Source organism: Protopterus annectens, chromosome 3.part1, assembly GCF_019279795.1.
Source record: "Protopterus annectens isolate FY-2018-M chromosome 3.part1, PAN1.0, whole genome shotgun sequence".
NCBI lineage: Eukaryota > Metazoa > Chordata > Ceratodontiformes > Protopteridae > Protopterus > Protopterus annectens.
The window spans coordinates 1455569245-1455595049 of record NC_056732.1 but is presented as its reverse complement, the minus strand read 5'-3'; the positions used below and the strand labels follow the sequence as shown (position 1 = coordinate 1455595049).

Below are 25805 nucleotides of genomic sequence, written 5' to 3'. Positions count from 1 at the left end.
TCCTTTAGATCAGCCATGACTGGCACAGTTATCAGGAGACATGCATGGTTGAAAGAACAGGCACTACCAGACCATGTCAAATCTAAGCTTTTGGATGCACCTATGGACAAGGTCAATTTATTTGGTTCCCCTGCTCAGCAGGTACTAAAAAAGATGGAAGAGAAAGCAAAATCTGTGCAAACAGTGAAAGATTTCTTACAAGTTCAACCTCCAAGGTTTAGCAGGAACTGGCCCTCCAAGAATTGGTCCTTTCCGGAATCCTCTAAGGCACAAAGAGGCAGGAATAGGCGCTCTAGAGGCAGAAACCAATCCAGGGGTGCCTACAGGGCGCCAGTGGCAGGGTAACAACCAGCGAGGCACGGATACAGCCACCACCACTACAACAACTCAATCACAGTGACTTGGCGGCACCGCCTACCAGGGAACAACTAGAAGCACCCTTAGGCGGAAAGCTAACCTTATTCTCAAGAAACTGGCACTGCATTACAAGAGAAAAATGGATTTTGCAAACTATAGACCAAGGTTACAGGTTCCATTTCCATACTCTACCAGAAAAGAGAGGAATGCCAAACCTTCCACCTACTCAAAGGACAGAAGCTCTAAAGCAAATATATCAATTATTAAGAATGAGAGCTGTGGAAAAGGTACCATCTATGGAGCAAGGAAAGGGATTTTACTCAGACTCTTCCTGGTACCAAGAAAAGAAAACAAATGGAGGCCTATTCTAGACCTGTCCGCTTTAAACACATTCCTCATTGTTCCAAAATTCAAAATGCTGACCCTACAGCAGCTTCTTCCCATGCTGGGCAAGGAGTCTTGGCTGGTAACTCTAGATCTCAAGGAGGCATACCTGCACGTCCCCATAAGACCAATTTGCAGAAGATACCTCAGATTTCTTGCAGGATCAGAGCATTATCAATTCTCAGCATTGCCCTTTGGCTTATCTACTGCGCCCAGAGTGTTCACGAAATGCCTGGCATCAGTAATCGCTCATTGCAGACTTCAGGGGATTCAAATCTATCCCTACCTGGACGACTGCCTGATACAAGCGGACAACAAAAACAAACTAACAGAAGACTTACAAAGAGTCCTGGGATACACAGTCAATACAAAAAAGTCAAGGCTGACTCCATCCCAAAGAATAACCTTTCTGGGTGCAGAACTGGACACATCAAAACAAATGGCATTCCTAACTGCAGAAAAGAAAGAGCAACTTCCTCTCTACTTCTTGGCATTAACAAAGCAGAACCATCTAACTGCAAGAAAAGTGCTGCAAGCTCTAGGCTTCATGGCATCCTGCATAATACTGGTCCCTCATGCCAGGCTGCATATGAGAAAGCTACAGTGGTACCTAAAGAACTTGTGGTCCCAGCACAAGCACAGCCTAGAAACCAAAATTCCAATGATCCCATGCCTGAAACAGGAGTTCCTATGGTGGGCTCAGGCCTGCCAATCAAACACAGGATTGTCCTTCTGCAAAAGCCAACCAAGACAAACCATCACGACAGATGCCTCAGACCTCGGTTGGGGGGCACACATGCTGGACAAGTGCATTCAAGGCCTATGGACTCAAGAACAGCTGCATCTGCACATAAATCTAAAAGAAATGATGGCAGTAAAATTGGCAATCCAGGCATTCAGACCCTTTCTCCAAGAAGGCCAGTTGATGATAAGGACAGACAACACCACAGTTATGTGGTACATCAACAAACAGGGAGGCACACACTCATACCCTCTATGCCGGCTGGCACTGGACTTATGGGATGTGGCTCTGAGCTACAACATTCAGTTACAGGCAATTTATGTACCAGGGAAGGAAAACATTCTAGCAGACATATTAAGCAGAACTACAACAGATGCTCACGAATGGATGCTGCATCCAGACATCTTCAAAACCATCACAAGAAAATGGGGATTACCACAAATAGACTTGTTTGCATCCCCTTTCAATCACCAGTTGAAGAAATTCTGCACAAGGACTTACCACCCACTTGCTTGGAAGGTGGACTCCCTCTCTTTCAGTTGGAAAAGCCTGACAGCATACGCATTCCCACCACTTCCTTTGATGCACAAGGTGCTTCTGAAGATCAAAGAGGAACATCCGAGGATCATTCTGATAGCCCCAAACTGGCCAAGACAACATTGGTATCCACTGCTGAGGAGCATGTCCCGGGAACAAATATGGACACTGCCCCGATCCCATTACTGCTAACACAGAACAACTACAACATCCTGCATCCAAACCTATAAACTCTGCAGCTAACTGCCTGGAACATTACATAACAGCAATTAACCCAAATTTATCCCAAAGGGTTAAAGACATAATCCTGGAGGCTCGTAGACCTTCAACAAGAAAGAATTATGCAGCAAAATGGAAAAGATATCTCATCTGGAGTACTGCAAAGGGGCAAGATGTGACACTGGTGAACATAGCCAACATCCTGGAGTACTTGGCGGAGCTCTACCATACAGGCCTGTCCTATTCTTCCATCAAGATACATGCATCAGCTATTTCAGCAGAATACAGCTTGGATCCTCCTGTCTTCTCGCATCCTCTGCTCAGACAGTTTCTGAAAGGAATTAAAATGTAAAACCTCCCAGGAAACCTCCATTGCCAGCATGGGACTTGAACTTTGTGCTAGAAAACTGACTCTTCCTCCTTTCGAACCAGCAGCAACAGCAGAATTACAATACTTATCCTGGAAGACTGCTTTCCTGCTGGCAATAACTTCAGCAAGAAGGGTCTCTGAACTACAGGCATTAATGGCAGTGCAACCCTTCCTGATCTTCCATCAAGATAGAGTATCCATGAGAACAAACCCTACATTTATGCCTAAGGTGGTATCCAGAGTCTCTTTAAATCAGGCTATCCACCTTCCTACATTCTTCCCCAACCCACAGAACAGGGGAGAAAGGCTCTTACATACCTTGGATGTACACAGACAATTACGCTACTACCTGGACAGGACAAAAAACAATAGAAAAACTGACCAGCTTCTGGTAGCATATGCAACAGGAAAGGAAGGAAAACCAATTTCTAAACAGACAATCTCCAAATGGATAGGAAATTGCATTAGATTTTGTTACTCCTACCATGGAAAGAAAACTCCAGAGAACATCAGGCCTCACTCCAAGGGCTACAGCCACTACCACAGCTTTCTTATGAGGAGTGGCTACCAAGGACATTATAGAGGCTGTTACTTGGACCTCCGTGCATACATTTGCCAAGCATTATAACTTACCTCTATACTCTAGATCCCGTGCTGGTTTTGCCACTGCTGTTTTGCAAGGGATCCTAACTACACCATAATCTCTTCTCATTTCCTCCTCCCCTAGTTTAGCTATGGTATTCTACCCATTTGAAGACTGCAGATGCATCCTTGAAGGACATAGTACAGTTTTGTACCTACCATAAATGTAGATGTCCGAGAGGAATGCATCTGCAGTCAGGATTACCCACCCTCCTTCCCTCTGAGGTACTCCTAGGTATTTGCCAATCTTCAGCTAGCTTGGGGATCTAGTATGGTGTATTTGTTTGTATATATGTACATACATGCTTATTTTGTGTGTTTGCTCTCTACTATTTGGAAACTTTGGCATTTATCCAAATTTAGCCATCCAAGAGGGCACCTGGCATCTGGGGCAAGAAACACTGAGGAAAATGGCGTCGGCTGATGCCTTTATACCCGAATAACTGCCGCAATGACGTCGGGTGAAGTGCGACTCCAGCCGAAGCCAGACCCAGACTTTGGAATCCGGCCGACCGAAGGGCTGCCTGACGACAGGACAACCCATTTGTAAAGACTGCAGATGCATTCCTCTCGGACATCTACATTTATGGTAGGTACAAAACTGTACTTTTTTTGAGATGGTCAGTGTAGGGCATCTGTTTGAGGCACTTTCTATATCCCAAACTTCTCCATTGGGGAGCTCCCATTTGGAAGTAACAGTCAGTCATTCTGGACCCTTCTTCAAAAGGGAGACACAGTAGCTTATTTGGAGTCCCATCCTTTGCTTTTAGAGTCTTACATTAAGGAATTTGTATGGATGTATTGTGGCAAAGGCATCCAGTGGTATACCATTTTGAGCTGTAATTTTCTTACTTTATAGTGCCAACAGAAATGAAAATTCCTTTGATTAAATAGTTTGCTAATGTATAAAACTTTCAAAGTATCTGTTAAGAGTAAATATTCTTTCAGTATTTATTATAAGTGAATTTACCCAAGGTTCAGTCTTCAGACCAGCATTGTTTTGCATTTTATGGCCCTTATGCCCACATATCTTTTAAAATGGTCTGAAAATGTTGCAGAATTGGTCATTTCCTTGAGTTAGTGGAAACATTTTTTTTTACAAGAGCACATAATAATGTTAGAAACGTAGGTACAAGAATATCTCTTTTAAGCTTGGTACAAACAAGTTCAGCATTTTGCATTTTGGAAACAAGCATCTATCCTCAACACTGAAAGCACAAAACTTCATCCCAGAATAATAAAGATTTTGGTCCATTAATGAATCATTAACGTCTGATGAGCACAATCATTGTTATAACATGAACTTCCGTATGAGGTTTGAACTTCTTCTGGGTCACCCTGGTCTTGAATGCTATCAGGCAGGGCAAATGGGATCTAGATGTCATCCAAAGAAGACCTGTTTAGAACTGGTTATTGCTCCTTGAACTCCATCCTCCCGTGCTAGACCAATTAATTTTTTGATCGTCTTGCAACTTGACCCATCAGTTCTTCTCCATTCCTGTCCTCAAAAACCTGGTCTACCAAGCCCTCCCACCTCCCCAGACTTACTGTGACAACATTTGGGGCAGGCAAGAAGATCAAGGCATCCCAGGACAGCATCATATTGTTGCTGATGGAACATTTTTCACTTGTAGCTTCCCACCCCTTCATCCACCCAGTAACACCCTCTTTAGTGTATTCCTTTATTAAATATTTAGACAGCACCTTTTTCCTTCATTCCTTCAACAACTCACCTTAAATCTCAAGTGCATCTTATATCATAACCTGATTAATTTGGCTCAAAACCTAATAACGCATGATCTGAAGTCGTTAACTTCATTTATCTGCAATCTGTAGGTATTTGGATCTATATCGGATCCGTGCCGGCAACATTCTTTCAAGCATCTGCTCCAAGCTCCGAGCTCCTCCCCTTACCCATAATCCCTCACATCTCTTACCTTCTCTCAGATCTCGTTTTCCACTTCATGCGTACGTATCGTGGTCTCTATAGCTCTGAGTTGGGTGTAGTAAGTGGTACTTTTTCTAATTTATTTAGTGTGTGTGTGTAGTCTTTCATCCCTTTCCTCCCCTTCATTGTTCATCGGTTCTCTGTTCAAAAAAAAAAAAAAGTGGTTTAAAAAGTTAGAATTTGTAAGGTAGTGTGTAGGCCTAACCGGACCTTAGTGTGTGTGTGTTAGTTTTGGCCGAGTGATTTTTGGTGATGGCTGAGCAAGAAAAACCAACCTCTAACAAATGCACAGAGTGTGGCCACAAGCTTTCACTGGCTGATGGCCACACTGTGTGTGTTATTTGCCTGGATGTTCCACACCTGTCTTTGCCTTGTAGTGTGTTTGCAGGGTTCAACCCTAGGGCATTGAAGGAAAGGAAGGCAAAGCTGGTAGCTAAGGGCCTGCTACCAGTTTCTGCCTTGGACACGGTGACCTCGACTCCAGTAGCCAGTCGTCCCCCCCCCCCCCCCAGGCTGGGACTCAACCTCCCTCTAACCAGGGGTGTCCAACCTTTCGGCTTGATGGGGCCGCATTGAGTGAACAGAAAATGTCTTGGGGCCGCATATAAAATATATCATATAGTTAACTCTTTCGCTGCCACGGGAGACCAAAGTCGACCTCCTGGCTGTACTGTAGGTACATTCGAACAATTAATAAATGCCTAATATTTTCCGTAAAATTCTAATTCTCATTCTGATTTTAATTCTCTAATCTAACAGTTACATCTTAGTTAATATATAGATTTTTTTTTACAAATAAACATTCACTACAGCACTAGCATTTCTCAGTGGGAAAACCACTCCAGCAGTCCATCTACATACAATGTCAACATTAGCAGTCCTCCAATACTATAATCCACAAAAATAAGCCAAACAATTTGCAATAAGGTAAAGAATTCACATTACTGACTTAATAAAACAATTCTGAATAAGCTACAAGAGGGTCTCACCCAAACAAATGACTGGTGCCAGAAACATGGCCTCAAGCTAAATGCCAAAAAAATGCACAATCATCCCCTTTGATTAGAGTGATGTCCCCAGAAATTATCACATTAATAACAATGTTGTAAGCACGCAATCAGTCGTGAGGTGCTTGGGCACCCAGGTTGATAGAAACCTGACTTTTGACCACCACGTTGTCTCCGTTGTAAGGAAAGCTTTTTACATGCCCCACCTCAATTAGTAAGGGTATCTCATCCAGGGACAAGGAGGTCATAACATCCCTGTATTCTTCCTTTGCAAGAGCAATTATTAAGCGCAGCACCCCTTTTGGCACGTGCCTCAGCAAAACACCATGCCAGAAGAAAGACTACAACCATTTCTGACAAAAAAAGGTCAAAGGACTGAGTTCACTTAGTTATCCAAACAGACTAAAAAGCTTCTTGCTTTCCTCTGTCTCTCACTGGCCCCTATAAATTTCATCACTGGCTTGCTTTCCAGGCTAAGAAATATCCTGCCTTAAGAGACTTTCTCCACCTCAGAAATACTGGTTATACTTAAAACACTCACTACAAAGAACACAGCCTTCACTGCAACATAAACAAGCCACTTTGTATGGACAGGTTCTTGACACAAAAACTTTCAACTTCTGTAAAAAGCTCCTCTCATTATCAAACAATGTAGTTCAACAACACTACAACTGGATGGATAGCCATGAATATACTCCTTAAGTAAGCAGCATAGCCTTCATCAAACCGGAAGGAAAATCCACATACTAAACTTTCCTAACTGGATGGCTAAGATCTAATATTGGTTACTCAAGTCTACTTGTCTAAGAAGAGGGGCCTATTTAACTAAGAATTCCATTTGCAAAAATATATTCAGTAAACATATTAAATCTCTCCCTTTTATATATACACACACACACACACACGCACACACACAGAAAAGGAGCCCCTACTTGTAAAATAGGCAACCTCAGTAATCACATGACACAGTCTCACTGATTGAAATTGTCTGGAAGTCAAAATATCTGAAAAAAAAATCATGATAGAGATGGATTCATCCATGCAATTTCCCACCACCAAAAGGACCATCAATAAATCAGCAAACAACTGCTCAGCCAAAATTAAATCAATAAGAAATCTATAAACTCTCTAAGATCATACTACATACTGGAGTAAACATATACCTTCCCTCCAATCTAAAGCCATTTGACATTCAGACATTTTAATTTGTGCTGAAGTTATTCACAGACTGACCGTTTACTAAGCTGTAATGCTGACCATCACTTTTGAAAAAAACAAATTCCCACACTTTGTCAATAGCTCAAAGTGAAGAAAGGATTACTTTTTTTATTTATTATGTATTTATTTAATTTTGGAAAACATCATTATAACTGTAAAATTGATCACACACCCAGAAACACAGAAAAGTTATTGTGATAAGTAAACCACAGACTGCTGCAAGAAATCAGTCACAGCACACTATGCTTACGTCCGAACCAATGAAGCATACCTGTCAATTCCAAAAGAATTAAAGTAGCGTAATAAGAAAGCTATTTGCAAGGTTACATGGCAGTTTATATTGGAAATAAGTGGAGATATTAAAAACGCTCTGTTTCTCATAATTATGCTTAAATGTCTTCCAAGGTAAACACAACCTTCTGATTTAGCATGGAACCATACCTCTCAACCTTAGAGCAAGAATTCTGGACAAAGCGAAAAATAAAATTGGGACACAGGCCCAAAAATAATTATGCATCACAGACACCATTGAAACAAGTGTAGCTGCAAACATTACACATCACGTATAATGTTTCTATCCCATTATTGTCAGTTAAGCATTATATGGCTCATTCAATGCTGCCTTCTTTTACAACAAAGAAAACCATACTTTGAAATGACAAATTCATTAAAAATAATAAAACACATTGGCTCCACATCCTGCAACTTCCTACCTGCAAACAACCACAGAGCTTTCACTGAAACTAGGTCTGCTTACTTCCACAGAATGACACCTCTCCCTAATTAAGTCTAATGGTATACAATCTACCAGGATCTGGACTACCTGAAATAAATTAAATTATGGCCTGTAAATTGCAAGTGCACTTTGTTTAATTAAACTACATTTCAAAGCCCACTTGCTGTATTTTTTCAGTAACATCCCAATATCCATTTCCAGGTTACTTTAAATACATTGGCAGTGGTAGACTTAGCATCCTCCAGATCCCTGCAGGACCACACTCATACTGCTAACATTGTCCATTAAATGTAAATATCCATCCACTGTAAAAGGCAAGAAGCTGTGTCTTAAAAAATCTATTTTTGGCATTCCTAGTACCCAAGTATCAGGTTTTGAAACAAAGAAACATATTCTCCACAGTTTGTAAGTCTCTGTCTTTAATAACCATCTACTGTTGCAGCACTCCCAACACAAGCACACACATACACACTAAAACCCCCAACATTTAAAAAATGACATTGTGCCCACCTGATTTGCCAGTATTGATGATCCACCAAAGATATGCTTACTGTTGTCCAATCTACCACTGCTTAGAACCCACCAATGACAAGACAGTACTGGGTGATTTTTTTTTTCTTTGTCAAAAAAAAACAATAAACTTTATATGCTACAGTCCCACATTAATCAATCCACTACTGACCCATTAACTCTAGGCTGCTGCCTGCTGTCTCATTCTTACTCCCTGGGACTGCATTACCTTGGATGACTACTTTTATTTCCTAAGCAAAAGACACAAATTGGAAGACGAGGTGTAAACCCAGACATTTTCTTCAAAAATCCATACAGTTGAGAGGTATGATTTCATATTCAATACAACACTCTCCCTGTCAGAAAAGCTGCAATTTAATGAAAGTGTACTTTTAATGTAGGATGCATTTGTGAGCTAACTTGTTTGTACATTAGCCTCTTTGTGCATGTGTCTGTCTCTGTCATGCACACATAAACACACACACACACACACACACACACACACACACACACACACTTCTACTTTCACGCACACAAACATTCTGCTTTCATGCATGCACTCACTCACACCATACTTACCTATTAACACAGGTTAAGTGCTGTCCCTTTAAAAGGCAATGGCAGCAAATCCATAGATGAGTTCCTCTTCAGCAAGAACACACACATTGATTCTTTGGCACGAAATAATGGCGTGAACACACAGATCCTTCTTTGGCCAAAAAAATCAAAACTAGAAGGATGCTTTGGTGCATGCGCACACCGATGTTAGAGTTACAGGTCATGGGCACGAAAAACGCAACAAAAAAGTGTTTTAGGGCATGCGTACATTGATGTTGGAGTTAGAGGTAGAGGGCCGCATGGCAGAGCTCTGAGGGCCGCAGATTGGACACATCTCGACTACATGGATAGAACATTGAGGCAGTCTACATAGGACATATTACATACGTCCTGTATTCTTTTAGTGAGGGAACCTCTGTGAATATTCAAATTGTTGGCTATACCTGCTCTAAGCCATCTGAGATGAGGACTAAAACTAAAGACAAACAGGATAAGAGAGATAAGGACAAGAGGGGAAAGGCACCATAAACGGTTTCCAGAGTGGGAGCCCTTTCCCAGCCCGCCTACTAAAGTTGTCAGGAATACCTCTCCTCTGCTCCACTCCCCAAGGTTCTCCAGGAGCCGACTGAGCCCTCGGACCAGAGACTTTCTTCGAGGTCATCACATAGACCAGCCAGATCTGAGTTGGTCGCCTCCTCGCAGTCGACTCGGAGTCTGTTGGAGCCTGACATGGACAGCATGATGCGGAGGTTCACTCGGACCCAAATCCAAATGGGAGTCTTGTCAGGCCCCTCTCTGGCCAGAGAGGGGACCTCTATGCCCTTCTTCAATCCAATCTCTCCTTCCCCGATCCGACTTGCAGTTTTGGGGGTTTCGGTGCCGATGGTTCTTTCAACCTTGACGCCGGCGATTACCTTGAGTTCCTCGGATGAGACCTTTTCAGATCCAAGCAACACTCTGGGCTGAGAAAGTGGAGTCGGATCTGAGGGAACGGAGGTGTCTTTGACTCCGACTGTCGGATCCGAGCCGTTACTTCGGAACCCCGGCTACCTTGGCCCCAATCCTCACGGCGGAGCCAGGGAGAGCTTCCTCCTCTCTCCCAAGGATTGAGACCCCAGCCCATTGCCTTGGACTCCGCCCAGGTTTCCGTGGATTTGAGCATGACTCCCATCAGCTTGTCCCAGGGACAGCCTGTGCTAGAGGACCCCCAGGTGGATCCCGTTCTGGAACCCCCCCCCGTGACTTGCGAACCCTCTTCAGAGAGTCCCACTGAAAAGGGTCCCCGTAAGCACTCGTGTAAGAGGAGGCACATGAACTCCCCCGAGTCCCTCACAGAAGATACTGACTTGGATGAAGGTGAGGGTTCCCCCAGGTCACCTCCCGAGGATGTCTCCTTTGGAGACATCATGGAAATCCTCCACCAGAGGGGAGGTTGGTCAGCCCCAAAACCCTCTACGGATGAGTCAGTATTCCTGGAGGCCTTTGGCACGGACCCATCTACATCCTGGGTGTCCCCTCCTGCCGATCCCTTGGTGGATCTCATTACCATATGGGCAACGAAAGGAGCCTGACACCATAGAGCCAATACCCAAATGCCCGGACAAGATCCTCTCTCCTTCCACAGACAGGCCTGATACAAGGGATCCCCGGTAGATGCTATGGTGGTTACAGCTGCCACCAAGAGAAAACTGATACAGGAAAGTTCTTTGGTCCACCGTCTGTACAAGGAGTCTATGGCAGTGGATCGATTTGGGAAGCGAGTCTTTTTTTCAGCGACATTTTCCATATGAGCGCTGAATTATTTGGCACACGTCATATGACTTCAGCGAGACCTAGCTACGGAATTCGCTGTGTAGCCCCCAGAGTCTTTGTCGCCAGAGGACAAGCGGCTGTTCTCTGTGAAAAATGTCGACTCTAAAGTCTGTTTCGAACATGTTCATGCGTCTTTTCCATGCCATGGAAGGAGGGGCTAGGGCTTTGGGACCAGCGTAGCTATGAGGCGACATGCTTGGTTCAGACTATGTTAATAAGCGGATCCCTTCAAGGCATCATTCACAAATGCTCCCTTTGATGGTTCCTCCCTGTTTGGGAAGACAGTACGTGACACCCTGGTTCAGAGCGAAAAGGATGGGAAGACACTGTCTGCCGTCGGAGTCCGCTTATCTAGCCCTCAATGATCCTTTTCTGGGAATCAGAGAGGGCAAAAGAAAATGTGGTTCTGAAAATCTCAGTTTTCCCGGGACTCTCAGGACACTTCATCCCCTAGAGGCAGAGGGGGACAAGACAAATGCTACCCCCAGGGGCATTGGGGGGGCTGAAGAACTTTGGGTCTAGGGAGACCTTCTCGGACAGACCCAGGCAGCAACCCTGAGGGGTTGCCCGGCTGTCCTACTCCAGAGACAGTCGGAGGAAGATTGTCATTGCACCTAACGGCTTGGGAGTCCATTACGATGGACCGTTGGGTACTCCAAATAATATTCAGAGGCTACTCCATCCCGTTCGTTGCCCCACCCATCCAACCAAAGCACCTCCCGGATGTTCCACCTGCTCAAAGGGAGGTGGCAGTGCAAGAAATTTCAAAGCTGCTTCACAGCCAGGCCATCGAACCAGTCCCCCCAGATCAGTCCGGATTAGGCATTTACTCCAGGTTCTTTTTAATGCCAAAAAAGATGAGGGACCTTAGGCCCATATTGGACCTGTCAACCCTGAACCTGACTGTAGCCAAGCAGAAATTCCAGGTAGTCACCTTGCAGTCCATTCTACCTTACCTCCGAGAATACGAATGGATGTGCTTGATATACCATATCAAAATTTGCAGAAGCTCCAGAAGATTCTTTTGCTTCCGGCTGGGAGCCAATCATTTCCAGTTCAGAGCCCTACCCTTCTGTTTTACCACAGCCCCCAGGGTGTTTACCAAGGTTATGGCAGTTATAGTGGCTCACCTGAGGCTTCAGGGAATTCAGGTGTTTCCTTACCTAGACGATTGGCGCTTCACTGCTGCCACCAAGTGTCTACTTTGGATGGCCAGAGATTCCTTCCTGCATCTTGCACTCAACCTAGGGATTACCATAATCATCTCCAAGTTCCGCTTGAACCCGACACAGACCTTGGAATTTATAGGGGCATGGCTGGACACTCTACTATTGCAAGTTTTTTTCACACTGGACAGGGTTCAGAACCTACGGGCTCATGTGTCAGTGATCCTCGACCCCAGGATGCCAACGGCGAGCGATGTTCTCCAAGCCCTAGGCTCCATGGCTACAGCAATCTCAGTCCTTCCCTGTGCGCGCCTTCACATGTGGGTGCTTCAGTGGACCCAGGCAGTTCAGTGTTCTTGGTTAGACCTCCCCATGGACTATCTAATACGAATCAGTACAGCCTGCAAGATGTCTCTTTTCTGGTGACTCCAATCACCGGAAATCTTGGCAGGTCGTCCTTTCATAACACCCACAGCCCAAGCCACAGTGACCACGGATGCCTCCCAGCTCAGGTGGGGGGACACTATTTGCGGAGGACAGTCCAAGGCATGTGGTTCCCAGACCGAGACTAGATTGCATATCAGTGTTCTGGAGATGAGGGCAGTGCTTTTAGTGTTGCAAGCCTTTCATGCTGTTCTTCCCCCGGGGACGATTGCAGTTCATTCAGACAACATGTCTGTTGTCTAGTAAATCAATAAACAAGGAGGAATCAGGTCTTACCCTCTTTGTCGTGAGGCCTTGAGTGTGTGGGAGTGGGCGATCTCTACCAGTCGGTTTCTGATTGCAATGCACATCCCAGGACGCTCCAACATTTTAGTGGACAGACTGAGTCAAGCTATTATAATGCCATACTAGTGGTCTCTGAAACCATCAATAGCGGATGAGATCTTCCTTGCATGGGGTCAGCCTTGCTGCGATCTCTTCGCATCTCCTTCCAATGCGAAGTGCAGTGAGTTCTTTGCTCTGATCCCCTCACCAGGTGACTGCCCCCAGAGACACTGTTGTACATGCTTGGCCTCCCGTGTTACTGTATGCTTACCCCCAGTTACCTCTCATTCCAAAGTTTCTTCAGAAAGCTTGCTGACTGGGGTGCAAAGTGATCCTCATTGCCTCGTTCTGGCCTAATCAGGTGTGGTTCCCCTTCCTCTGGTCTTCATGTTTTAACTCGTCCTCAGATTCTGGATCCCTGCCCAAATCTCATCTCTCATCCCTTGGGCATCTGTCCACCCGATCTGGACAGTCTCAAGCTGATGGCTTGGTTGCTCCAGTTCCCCTGATTGCTAGGACTCCTGGTCTGTCATCTTCAGTAAAGACTATTTTGGTGGCATCCCACAAAGCTTCCACTAGGAAGGTGAATCGCAGCAAATGGAAATGCTTCTCTATTTGGGCTTCTCAGAGGAACCTAGATCCTTTTACAGCCCCGGTTACGGCAGTGTTGGGAGTTTTTGTCTAATATTTTCCAACAAGGGGCTAATTCCTCTACGGTAAAAGTACAACTGGCAGCCATCTCTAATTTTCATGTCGGCAAAAATACGAATGCTCTGGCCTCTTTGAGACTGTGTAAAGCTTTCCTGAAAGGCACTTTTCTTTTATGCCCGCTGGTTAAGGATTCAGTCCCTGCTTGGGACTTTACCCTAGTTCTGCTGGTTGCTCCTCTTTTCAAACCAACAGCATCAGTAGATTTGAAATTCTTATCCTGGAAGACAGCTTTTCCTAGTGGCCCTTACTTCGGCCAGAAGGGTTTCTGAGGTCCAAGCCCGTGCCCCCTTACTTGGTCATTCATAAAGACAGGGTTTCCTCCGCACTAACCCTTCTTTCTTACCGAAAGTTGCCTCTGAATCAAATATTAATCAGATGAATAATCTGCCTGTTTTCTTTCCAAATTTTCACAACAAGGCTGAATATAAGCTTCATTTGCTAGATGTTCATAGACAGCTTCATTTCTGTTTACATAGGACTAAACCCTTTCATAAGTCTGACCAGTTATTCATGTCCTTTTCTAGACCCTTTTTGGGCAAAGCCATTTCCAGGGTCTCCTTAGCTAGATGGATTACACAATGTATACTGCAAGTCTATAAAGATAAAGGTCTGTCCCCACCTGATCCTGTAAAAGCTCATTCTACAAGATCTATGGCAACTTCTGCTGCTTTTTAGTTGAGGGTTTCACTGGATGATATCTGTGCAGCAGCAACCTGGGCAAGGTCACATACATTTATTTCTCATTATAAGTTGGATTTGATCTCTAGAGGGAGAGCATCCTTTGGCTCTGCAGTGCACAGAAATTTCCGTCAGGCCTCCCAGGAATTTGGTAGCTGGGGACTCTGTCCCACAGGTTGCAGATAAATGAAGTTAACTACTTCAGATAAAGAAGTTATGTACTCACCATAACGCTCCGAGTAGTTGTACTTTATTTTCTGCAACTGTCCCACCCTCCTTCCCCCGAACCTGTTCTAGGTTTATGCTGTTATTGAGTTGCTGATAGTTTGGATAGTGGCAAACTCGATCTGAGGGAAGGTAGGATATGTGAGGGATTATGGGTAAGGGGAGATGCTCAGAACGTGGAGCAGATGCTTGAAAAAATGTTGCCGGCTCGAATCCGATATGGATCCGAATACCCACAGGTTGCAGAAAATTAAGTATAGCTACTCAGATGGAATGTTATGGTGAGTACATAACTTCTTTATCTGATAAAAGTATTGGCTGAGTATATATCCCCCCATATTCCCTAGTTATATAAACTCTGTCAAGACGTCTGTTAGATATTGTTTCAAGTAGTGATGGTTTTTCCTAAGTCTCACATTCCGAAGATTTTCAATAAGTTTTGAAGTAATTTCCCTTCTTGTGTTGTTTTTTGCTAGCCTTGATCCACCACTCTTATCTTCTTTAGCCATGACAACATTCCAGTCCCCTGCGAAAATACCTATTGATTGAGTAAATGCTATTGCTTCTGTCACAGTATTTTTCATGTCTAGATTTGAAGTCTTTGGGGGTTTATAAAAATTCCTTAATGTGACCATATTGTACTTCCAACCCCCCTTATTATGATGTGGCTTCCTTGTTCATCCTTTTTCATCCTTCTTTACCTGTTCCACATACAGTCAGTACCCTTTTTCCTTTTTTTTTTTTTTTTTAAAACAAGTGTCACCACCCCTTTGTCTCCTGCTTGACTCCTATTCATACCCCTTCTTTAATAATTCTTCATGCTTTCCATTTCGGAGATGTGTTTCCTATAACAACAGTATCTCATCCTCCTTCCTGCTTATATACTGCAGTATTTTAGTTATTGTACTTTTTGTTTTGTCAGTGATATCATTAATATTTCAAGTTGTTATTTTGAGAAGCATAATTTTGTCTCCTGCAACATTCTGTAGGTCTTATGGTGTGCCATCAGTAATAACTTCCCTTATTTAGGAACCTCCATAATTAATAAGCTAACTTCTATCTGTAATTTCAGCAGCAAGTCTTCAGCCATGTGTAACAACTTTCTTAAAAAAATTTTTACAGTTATATAAGCAGTACTCTTCCTTTTGTTTTTATAGAGCCACGCTCTATACTGCATCCTAGTCATTTACATTGTTCTTGTCCCTTTCTTTCTATATTCTGTTCAACTTTCTTGCTTTTCCTTATTTCTCCCTCTCTGACCTTGTTCTCCTGGCTGCCAGCAGGTGTTATCCTTTGTGTACCTTCTATCCCCTGATGAGTTGTACATGATTAGTGCTTTATTTTACTGTTTGAATCTTTTTTTTCCTGCTCCCTTTTTGCTGTCATTCACAGTATATCAATGCATTTGCCACACGTCAGTTATGATAGCTCTGTTTTTAAACTTAAAGGATCCTACCTTACTTCTTGCAAAAACACTTCTCCAGCCTTCTGTCACAATGAACGCTTACATTGCTACTATTCTACCCCCCTGCGCAATGTTTTTAGAACATGGAGATACTGATGCATGTTCCATTGAGAAGTGCATGAGTATTTCTTTATCATACCTTGCTATAATTCACTGGTACATTTAAGCCATTCATTTCCCAAGTCCCTTTTAATGATGCTGCAGTTTTAATTTATTTTAATTTGGCTACTAAATTATGAAATATAGTCAGTAGTTGTACTTAATTACTGTGCAGGGTGTTGCCATGTCTCTCCAATTGTCATAAGGAAATGAGCGACACTTGGGATATACCAGAGCTTTTCAAGAAGTAAATTTGTGAAATAAACTGAGTTGTGTTTTTGTAGGCATATCTGTAAGATGTGCTTTCCTGTATATTCTAGGGGACATAACTGTTAAAATATAAGCCCTCTCTTTTAAGTGGTCAAATTAAATTGTATATCACTGAGCATATGCATTAAATAACGTGTACAGTGCAGCTTTGCATTTTTAGTAGAACATGTTTTTTATGCTAAAAAAATATCCTGTTCATCATAAATAATAAGTTAGAAACTAGTCTGAAGAATAATGTACGTTGAGTGGCATTTTTCTTCTGTAATACAAATAAACTTCAAGGTGTCTCACTGGCATGGATACTTCATTCCTTGTTGCAGAGTCGTGTAACTTACTGAGAAAGAGATCACCAGGAAATGCACAAGCAATCTAACATGACAGAAATCTGTAATTAAAGGTCTTGGGGTCTGTTGTAATTGCGTAGTTATGATTGAAGATCATAGGTTGAGCTGTCTTTTGTGATTAGCTGTGCTGTTGAGTAGAGGTCACCAGTGTCTGCTTGATAAAGAACTCGCACATCATTTTTCTGTTATGAAGGTGTAAAGGAAGGGTTGCTTTTATTAACTGTTAGTAACGTACACATTTTCTGTTGTTTTTAGGTAGATATTTCTGGATTCCAGCTTTCTTACGAAACTCCACTCAGAACTCCATTTGAAACTGTCCAGCTGCTAACAAAGGTATAGATACGTTATTCATTCTCTTTAGTTGATCTGCCTTCACTAAAATAATATGAAAAGTATATTTGTACTTGTGACTTAACGCAAAACATTCTAGCTGAGTGAGCAGTTGTTAACTAGGATTGTCAAATTTTCAGGTGTTCAAAGTGGAACACAGAAGGAAGGGCCAAATTAGGTGTGGCCATATAATGTAGAGGAGAGTAGCATCAAAGTATAACATTCAAACGTTCTGCTGAAATCTGAATTCAGATTAATCAGGTGCACTAATTTGGTGCTACAATCCTCTTCCCCAAGCACTCAAAATTCTCTCTCTCTGGAAAAATATGTTTTGTTAAACATTATTTTTGTTCATTAGATGCAAGTGATATGCATACATGAGTGTTAAATTCCTGACAGGTACTAATAGCAGTATAGAGTAGATCAGTCTCCCATCAGATTAGAATTATCCAAACAGTATTTATTGTTTCCATATTGTGTACAGTCCTATATTTGTAAATAGTCCCATACACTTAAATACAACAATCCACACTAAGAATTTTAAACAATATGAGGTAGCAGAGTTAAATATGTAATGGACTACATAATATCCAGTTTCACATATTAAAAACGAATTGCTGTTGGAAGATCATGTCATCTGGATAGTAACAATGGTCGTAGCCTTTGCAAGTGGAGCTTTCTCCATGTAAACAAGATCTATAGCCATGCTGCAATTTGTATCAGTGCAGCAGTTAAAATGGGAAAATGCATAAATTGTTTTTTTTCTGGTCTTCCATAATTATAAACCTGACAAAGCCATGTGTCATAGTATATTATGCAAAGCCCTTTTGTGACCTAACATGCCATGAAACACTTTTTGTAAAATAAAAAAAAATGTAAAGTTTAAATATAAAGATGCTTGATTTAAAAATCACCTGTTGTATGACAGAAAGATGTAAAATTATTTATTTATTAGGTATGGTAATCCAGTTGGATGGCTTCCCCACTGGTAGAACTGCAGTTACTACCAGGAAGCAGGATCAGCACAAAGATTGCAGAAGTACCACAGTACCTAATTCCCTGCCCTAAGACATTTTTGTGGACTTTATCAGGACAGCTGCAAGTGATTGAACAGTAATCTTTTTCCTTTCTTCTGGGAAAGCCATGCTCCTTTCCAAAAGGACAGGAGGAGAAATACAGTAGAAATGGAGCATTTCAAGTTGCCATTCAACTAGCAGTTTTTGTGTGGGGAGTATGAGAGAAGAATTGATTGTCTGGGGGAAAACAAATGCAGACACAGACACAGTGATAACATGCAAAACACAGTACCATCAATAACCAGATGGTTAGTACTAAATTCTAGACCCTTGGAAATTTGAGACAGAGACCTTATTTTACATAAGCAGAGAATAACCACTACATGTAAGGAGCTAAGCTAGCAAAACACCTTCAAAATGTATATGAACTCATTTAGACTTGCATAGTCAACTATACATGCTGCCATGATTTTTCCATGCGCTCGGATCCGTAGGAAAACCGTTCTAAGTGGTATCCTGTTAAACAGCCTCCATCTCATTCTCCTCTGAGCATCGCCTTGGAACTTAACTCCCCATCCACTGCTGTGGCAATACGTTTCATAAGGCCTCCTTTCCTTATTATTGACACATATCTTTTGATCTGTTTTATTATCAGAAAGGATGTCTTAGAAAAAATGAGTCAACAGTGAACTGTTGTAGTTGGGTGCCAAAAAGGCTTAATCCACTAAACAAATATATAAAAAGCTACCTCATACTCAACTGCTGAAAGAAACACTGCACATAGTCATCTAATTCAAAGCTGCTTTCATGCTGTACTTTCTGAATAACAGAAAGAAGCTACAGTAGGAAAACATAGAGAAAATGGTAATCCATGAAAATTAAAACAACAATTTAATATTATTTTTTTTTTTAGCATTGGCTTTGCAAAAGTGTTAAAAGTGACCCATTTCAAAAACATTCAGTGAGCAGATACATTGCACTTCCACAGATACAGGAAGTATAAAGAGTTCTTTGTGCCATGCAATTACTCACAGGCTAGGGCAGTAAGTTGTCACTGTTGATGTATCTTGTAATTATTATTCATTTATATGGTTTGTTAGGTTATGAACTGGTGTAAAGACTGTTTTCATCAATGGCAGAGGCACAAAGGCAATATTAGTTAATATAACAATGATAACATACATATATATGACAGTAACAAATGACAAAAGGCAAGAACACAGATGTAAAAAATATATTGTAGTATAGTGAGTGGGGTCTTTAATGTTGTCCTAGTTAATTCAATTCATATATCAGAGAAATCGTAATTTGACATCAGCATACTCTATAACACAGATAGTATTAAGCTATGAATACAGTTTGCAGAGGAATACCTCATGATCAGTAAAGCTATGCACAAATGTTGGATAAACTGTACCATAACAGAACTCTAGTACTTGAAAGTTACTTAGCCCTGCTCGTAAGTTAAGCATTAGATTAAGTATGATGGAAGCACTGCTTTGGTGACAGGGTAGTAGAAGAGGTTGCCTGAGGCACTTGCCATTGCAGAATGGATTAAGAACCTTATCATGGGATAGTCTTGATACAAAACTTTACATAAGGGCTTGGAATTTGGGGTATCCGTGAGTCTTGAAAAATGTCACACCATCAAACAAGTTAATGAAACTACAACATTCCTCTTTGGCTCATAGTTTATATTTAAGTACTTTGCTCATAGGAAGAGTGAGGATACCCCTCACTGGTGAGATCAGATCATAAACTAATCTCGCTGGAGGTCCTCATCCCGCCCCCACCTTAAATAAAAAAGACCACAGTGAAAAACTTCTCAAAAGCCGACTTCACACTTCTAAAAACTAGTGTGGTCTCCTTTAAGGCCCCTGAGCCAGTGGTAAACATTACTCAAACCGCTGAATCACTTACAAATGCCTTCTACCAGCACCTACAGGACTGCATGGATCAGGCAATCCCAAACAAAACTAAGACTCTTTGTACCAAAGGCAAGCGTCCAGTCTGGTGGACCCCAGCCATAAACAAGCTCTACAACAAAAGGAGGAAGCTACTACAAGATAGAGCAAAATCCTTGAAAGGTAAGACACCTTTGATCATTATAAGTAAAAAACTAAGAGCTCTCATAAAATCATCCAAGGCAAATTTTGAGAGAAAAATCACCAAGGACTCAAAAGACAATCATAAGGCCTTCTTTAGCTATGTTAGAAACCTAGGAGGAAACTCCCAGATATGCTCAGAATTAGTTCAAAATGATGTGAAGATTACTGAACCTACACACATTGCCAACATACTGGCTGACAGGTTCAGTGCAAACTTCTCCCCCCTCCCCAAAAGGAGAGATATCTATACCAGAGGATTGTAGCCCCCCAAACATCTCCAACGCCCAGGTGAGAACTGCTCTCTCCAAAGCAAAAAACACAGCATCCATGGGACCGGATGGTGTCCCCGGCTGTGTGCTCCACTAACTCAATGAGGAATTAAACCCGCAGTTAGGACAGCTGTTTAATCTTAGCCTCACCTCAGGATACGCACTCCAAGGAGTGGCGCATGGCGACTGTGGTCCCACTTCACAAGGGCGGTGCCTACACCGACCCTGGAAATTACCGTCCCATTAGCTTGACAAGCCTTATCTGCAAAGCCATGGAGAGGATCATAATGGAACTCATAAATAAAGACATAGGGAACTTGCAGACTTTGGATCCAACCCAGTTTGGCTTTGTCAAAGGCAGATCATGCCTTTTAAACTTGGTTGACTTTTTCGAGACAGTCACCAAGGCCATTGATGAGGGAAAGGCAGTTCATACAGCCTACCTTGACCTGGCAAAGGCCTTCGACACAATACCCCACTCAGGTATCATCGAAAAACTCATCAGCTTGAATGTAAACCCATACATCACAAGATGGGTTGCAAACTGGCTAAGTGACAGAACCCACAGGGTCAGAGTTGCTGGAGCCATGTCAGACTCAAAGCCTGTCACAAGTGGTGTCCCACAGGGCTCAGTCCTGGGTCCACTCTTGTTCGGCATCTACTTTTCTGAAGTACAAGCAAACACAGGAGGGTTATGCCTGACAAAGTTTGCAGATGACTGCAAACTGGGCAGTATAGTCGAAAACACATCTGACACAGATATCCTTCAGAAGGGCCTCACAGAAACGGATAACTGGTGCCAGAGCCATGGCCTAAAGTTAAATGCCAAGAAATGCATAGTCATACCCTTCGGGAAAAACAAGGTTACCCCTAGCTACCATATAGGTGGCAATCCACTGAGCACAGAAGAAGTCATCAGGGATCTGGGGACCCAGGTTGACAGTAGCCTTCGCTTGACACTCAGGTTGCTAAAGTAGTTAGGAAAACCTTCTACATTGCCCACCTGATCATGAAGGGATTCACATCTAGATCAAGGGAGGTCATCGCCCCTGTACTCATCACTCATTAGACCTATGATTGAGTACAATGCCCCATTCGGAATGTATCTGACCCGACACCTGCAGCAGCTGGAAAGGCCCCAAAAGTTCCTCACCAAAAGGATAAAGGGTCTCAAAAATATGTCTTATGCTGCCCGACTGAAAGAACTCCAGCTCTATTCAGTCTCATACCGCTTGCTCAGAGGTGACCTGTGCCTGACATATAAGGCCATGTCAAACCCTGATTTGATGAATATGCTTCACCTCAAAAATCTAGATCCCTCAGAACCACAAGGGCGGAGACTTAAACCTTGACACGGTTATTAATAGAACGTGCTGGAGGGACAGATTCATCACCCAGAGACTCCCTATGCTGTGGAACAAAATCCCGGTACATGTGAGGCAGAGCACCTCGCTGGCCTTGTTCAAGAGGAATTTTGACCAATGGATGGGGGATCGCAGATATACCCCAGGGATTACTTCAGTGTCACTGCTTGACAGAGGCACAGCAAAATAATAGGCATAGTTTTATTCAAACTAAAGGGGTGGCGAAAGCCAAATAACTATGGGCTAGGCTTATAAATGCCCTTGGGCAGATAGCCTAGTATGAACCTATGAACCTATGAGAATGCTGTACTACAGGTGCTTTTATCAGGTCTGCATCACTGTAGAATACTAGGCAAAGAGAGATGATGTGCAACCTACTGCATCAAGGCATGTTCCTGCCACATGATGTGAGTAGACGTATACATGCAATGCCAATGGCACAAGAGGTAGCACACACTCCTTTGATGCATAAAACTGTGGGTTCTATTCCCGCAGCAGGTAGATCAATTGCTGACACTGCTGTGTGGCATAAGGGGGGGATACTGCACTCCTGAGTGTGTCGTCCTTCAGATGAGATGTTAATCCGAGGGCCCCTCTTCTAAAGTTAGTGGTAGCTCAGGTAGATGTAAAAGATCCCACAGCACCTATTGAAAAGAGTTGAAGTTCTGTGATGCCCATGCCAAATGTCTCCTAGTAGTATAAATACTAAATACCTGAAAAGAGGCTGCTAGACTAGTAGAACTAACCTGATTAACAAAGGATAAATAAATAAATGAAATAAATAAGTAAATAAATATAGCACAAGGTTATCTCTTTTACATCAGTGCATTTGTATGCTTGCTATGCTTGGTTAGGCCCTCTTAATCTTTTTGTGGTGGAAGACCAGAAGTCAGTAGAAGTTGATATGTAAATGATACACTGTGATCATTAGCAAAAGGATAGGTATACGGTTGTCTTTTATCCTTTCCAAAACCATATAATAAAAGCTTGTTTGGTTTATTTTATATACTAAGGTATATTAAAAGCTTGTTTGGGTTATTTTACATACTAAGGTATAATAAAAACTTGTTTGGTTTATTTTACATAGCCGTGTTTGTCATCACCCAGTTTTCATTCTGATTTTGTTCCTTGCGTACTGGTATGACAGCTTCATCCCAGCTGTGCATTTGCTTTTTTGGATTTACTTCTATAGGCAGTTGACATATGTAATGAATCCTAACAGTAATACATCAGTGAGAGGATAAAAATAGAGAAAAAAATTCTGTAAATGCTGGATGAATGTTTGGAGTATAGCAGGGACATACAGTGGGGTTTGTGATGCATTATTTTTAAATATCTTTAAGGTATACTGTTTTGTTTTGTTTTGTATATCTCAAAAAGCAGGAACTTGGGCTTCAAACAGATGCATATCTTTACTGCCTCTGACAGCAACATTGCAGGATGTGAAAGATTACTTGACAAAAACAAGTGTAACATGGCTTTTTGCGCTCTGTGACAAGTGCTGTGAGGGCTGGAGATAATAGTTCTCTACCACTACAGTTTTAACAACACACTTTTCATTGTACAAAATGAAACAGCACAAACAAATTCAGTTTTGCCATAAGACAATAAAATTCTTAAACTTCATAACCTATTGTTACTGCCACCCTCCTATGTAATTTACAGGCATCTGGAATTGGAGTGTAGTCACAAACTGGCATGTTAGTAATTAAGGCAGAGTTGATGTCCTTCTGCAGCTTTACTTGAAGACACAACCTGAAGATACAAGTTGATGAGTCTTCCTCTGCAACTCTTAATGATCATTGTTTTGTATCCCTGTTTATGTGATGACTACTGTGGTTGCTCTTCTTCCAGGAATGTTCAGTATGTTTGCCAAATATAGATATTAGCAGTTTCTTCTGTTCTGCTTTCTGTCTATCCCATGAACGACGTAGGATCTTGGTTCAGCTACTTTACCAGCTGATTCAGTTTCAGGGTGCAAATTTTCCCATAGCTTTTGTATTCGTACTATATCTGAAATTTGTAAACTGGATACTCTTGCAGTTTCTGGTGAATACAGTTTGTCTCTTTGATGGCTGTCTAGCATTTTTTTTCTTGTGTTTATTCTCAGGTGTGCATAATGTAGCTGAAGCAGGAGAATTCATTTTCAACCTTCTACCCATCGACATTTGAGCTGGTAAAAGACTTCTGTCTTTGCAGCGAAGCAGTCATATGTTAGACAATTTTTTTTCAATAATAAATCTTTATTATTTTACCAATTGTTCATACAATAAATAAATAAAAAGAAAAAAAGAAAAAAAAAACAAGCAAGAAAAACAAATAATACACAAATTAAGCTACTAACACCCATACTACAAACTATGTACACTATTTACATGAATGCTTCCAACAGTTAAACAAAATCAATAAAGAAGAGAAAGGAACATCTAATAACAAGAATCAAAAGATCTAATATTAACTTGGATTGTTACTACCAGCTTTCAAATTAAGTATGCATGTCCTGGGGTTGAACTGAATTTGATACATTAAGCTAATATAATATTGAAAATTTGTTCCCATACTTTCGGATTATTAATATTTCTTTTATTATCCTTAATTAAAAGTTTGTGTGCTAGAATATGTTTCATCGCTAAACTTTTAAAGTTTTCCCATGAAGTTTGAGATGGAGTCAACCAATTTGTAGCTATATAAAGTTTAATTAATAAGAAAATATTTATAAGTATAATCATTTGGGTTCTATCCAAATTATTAGGAGGGATATGTAGAATCATGAATTCCCAAGAAAGTGTAGAATGTTGATAACCCATTTTTTGTAGTTTAATTTTTAAGGAATTCCAAAGTTTGTATATACATTTACAGCTCCAGAACATGTGCAAGAGGTCCACCGTTTGATCTTTACAGTATGGACATTTGGACAAGTTTTTCGAGTTAAATTTATGCAAGCTAAGACGTGTATAGTAGGCATTATTAAATATCATCAATTGTGTAAATATTAATTTTTGGAGAGAAACTGATTTTATTGTTAAATTAATTGCTTTTAATATTTTATTGTCTTCTATCAATGGTATATTTTCTTTCCAATATTCTGACAAGAGTATTTGATTTTGATATTTCAACTCTTTTATCATTTCACTTGTAGAAATTATCAATTTGGTATCTTGTCTAAGAGTTAACCATAAATTTGAACAATTAGTTAAAGTTTCCTCCTCGATTCTGAAGTCTTTGAAGTAATTAGTAGAAAGATCCTTTAATTGTCTCAATATTATAAAGTAAGATTTAGGAAGATTCATCCCCTGTAACATATCATGAATTGAATGATTAAGATATGGATACATCTCAAGTAAAGTTAAATTAACTATAAGTGGATATTTTTAAGATCTATTAATTGATTATTGATTTTCAAATATATGTTAGACAATTTTAAAATGACTGCTCTCTTAGATTTCGTGGTGATTCTTTTTTATGAGCTTCTTCACTATCTGAATGTAATTTGTTTCTCCCCATGTGTCTGTGTTTGTCACAATCAAGTGGGTTTGAGTATTGTATGTTTAAATTTCTTTTCACATGCAAATCTTCCAAATTCCTGACTTTTGTGTTATTGACAGTTGTCATACTTGCTACTATCCTCAGAAAAGAGACTATACTGCAGTTATCACTGCTGTACTTGTGGAATTCAGCTTGTTTTAGGGAACTGGGCAAGCTCCTCTACAACCATGTATATGACTTGTTTGAATTGGAACATATCTGCGTCCATTTGTCTCCATGGATGGTCTGGAAGTGGGTGTGCTGGCATTACTTCCTTTAAATTTTTATCATGATATGCATTACAAGATGGCACAGACCTGTGCTACTTGTTTAGTTTGAGTCGGGTTTATTTCTTGTGCGTTATATCTCTTGCTTTTTCTTGTTACCTTACTACTGCCACGTGTAATTCATGTATCCACCCAAGCAT

The 25805-nt window shown here is 41.4% G+C and overlaps 1 protein-coding gene across 1 annotated transcript in view; it reads left to right on the top strand.

Annotated features, from left to right (window-relative positions):
- The window catches only part of GTPBP10 (GTP binding protein 10), a 904437-nt gene that overhangs the window by 436446 nt on the left and 442186 nt on the right, over positions 1-25805 (top strand). The window contains exon 8 of the mRNA XM_044067527.1: positions 17022-17099. Within this exon, the coding sequence (XP_043923462.1) occupies positions 17022-17099 (78 nt within the window). The remainder of the gene's footprint in view (positions 1-17021; positions 17100-25805) is intronic.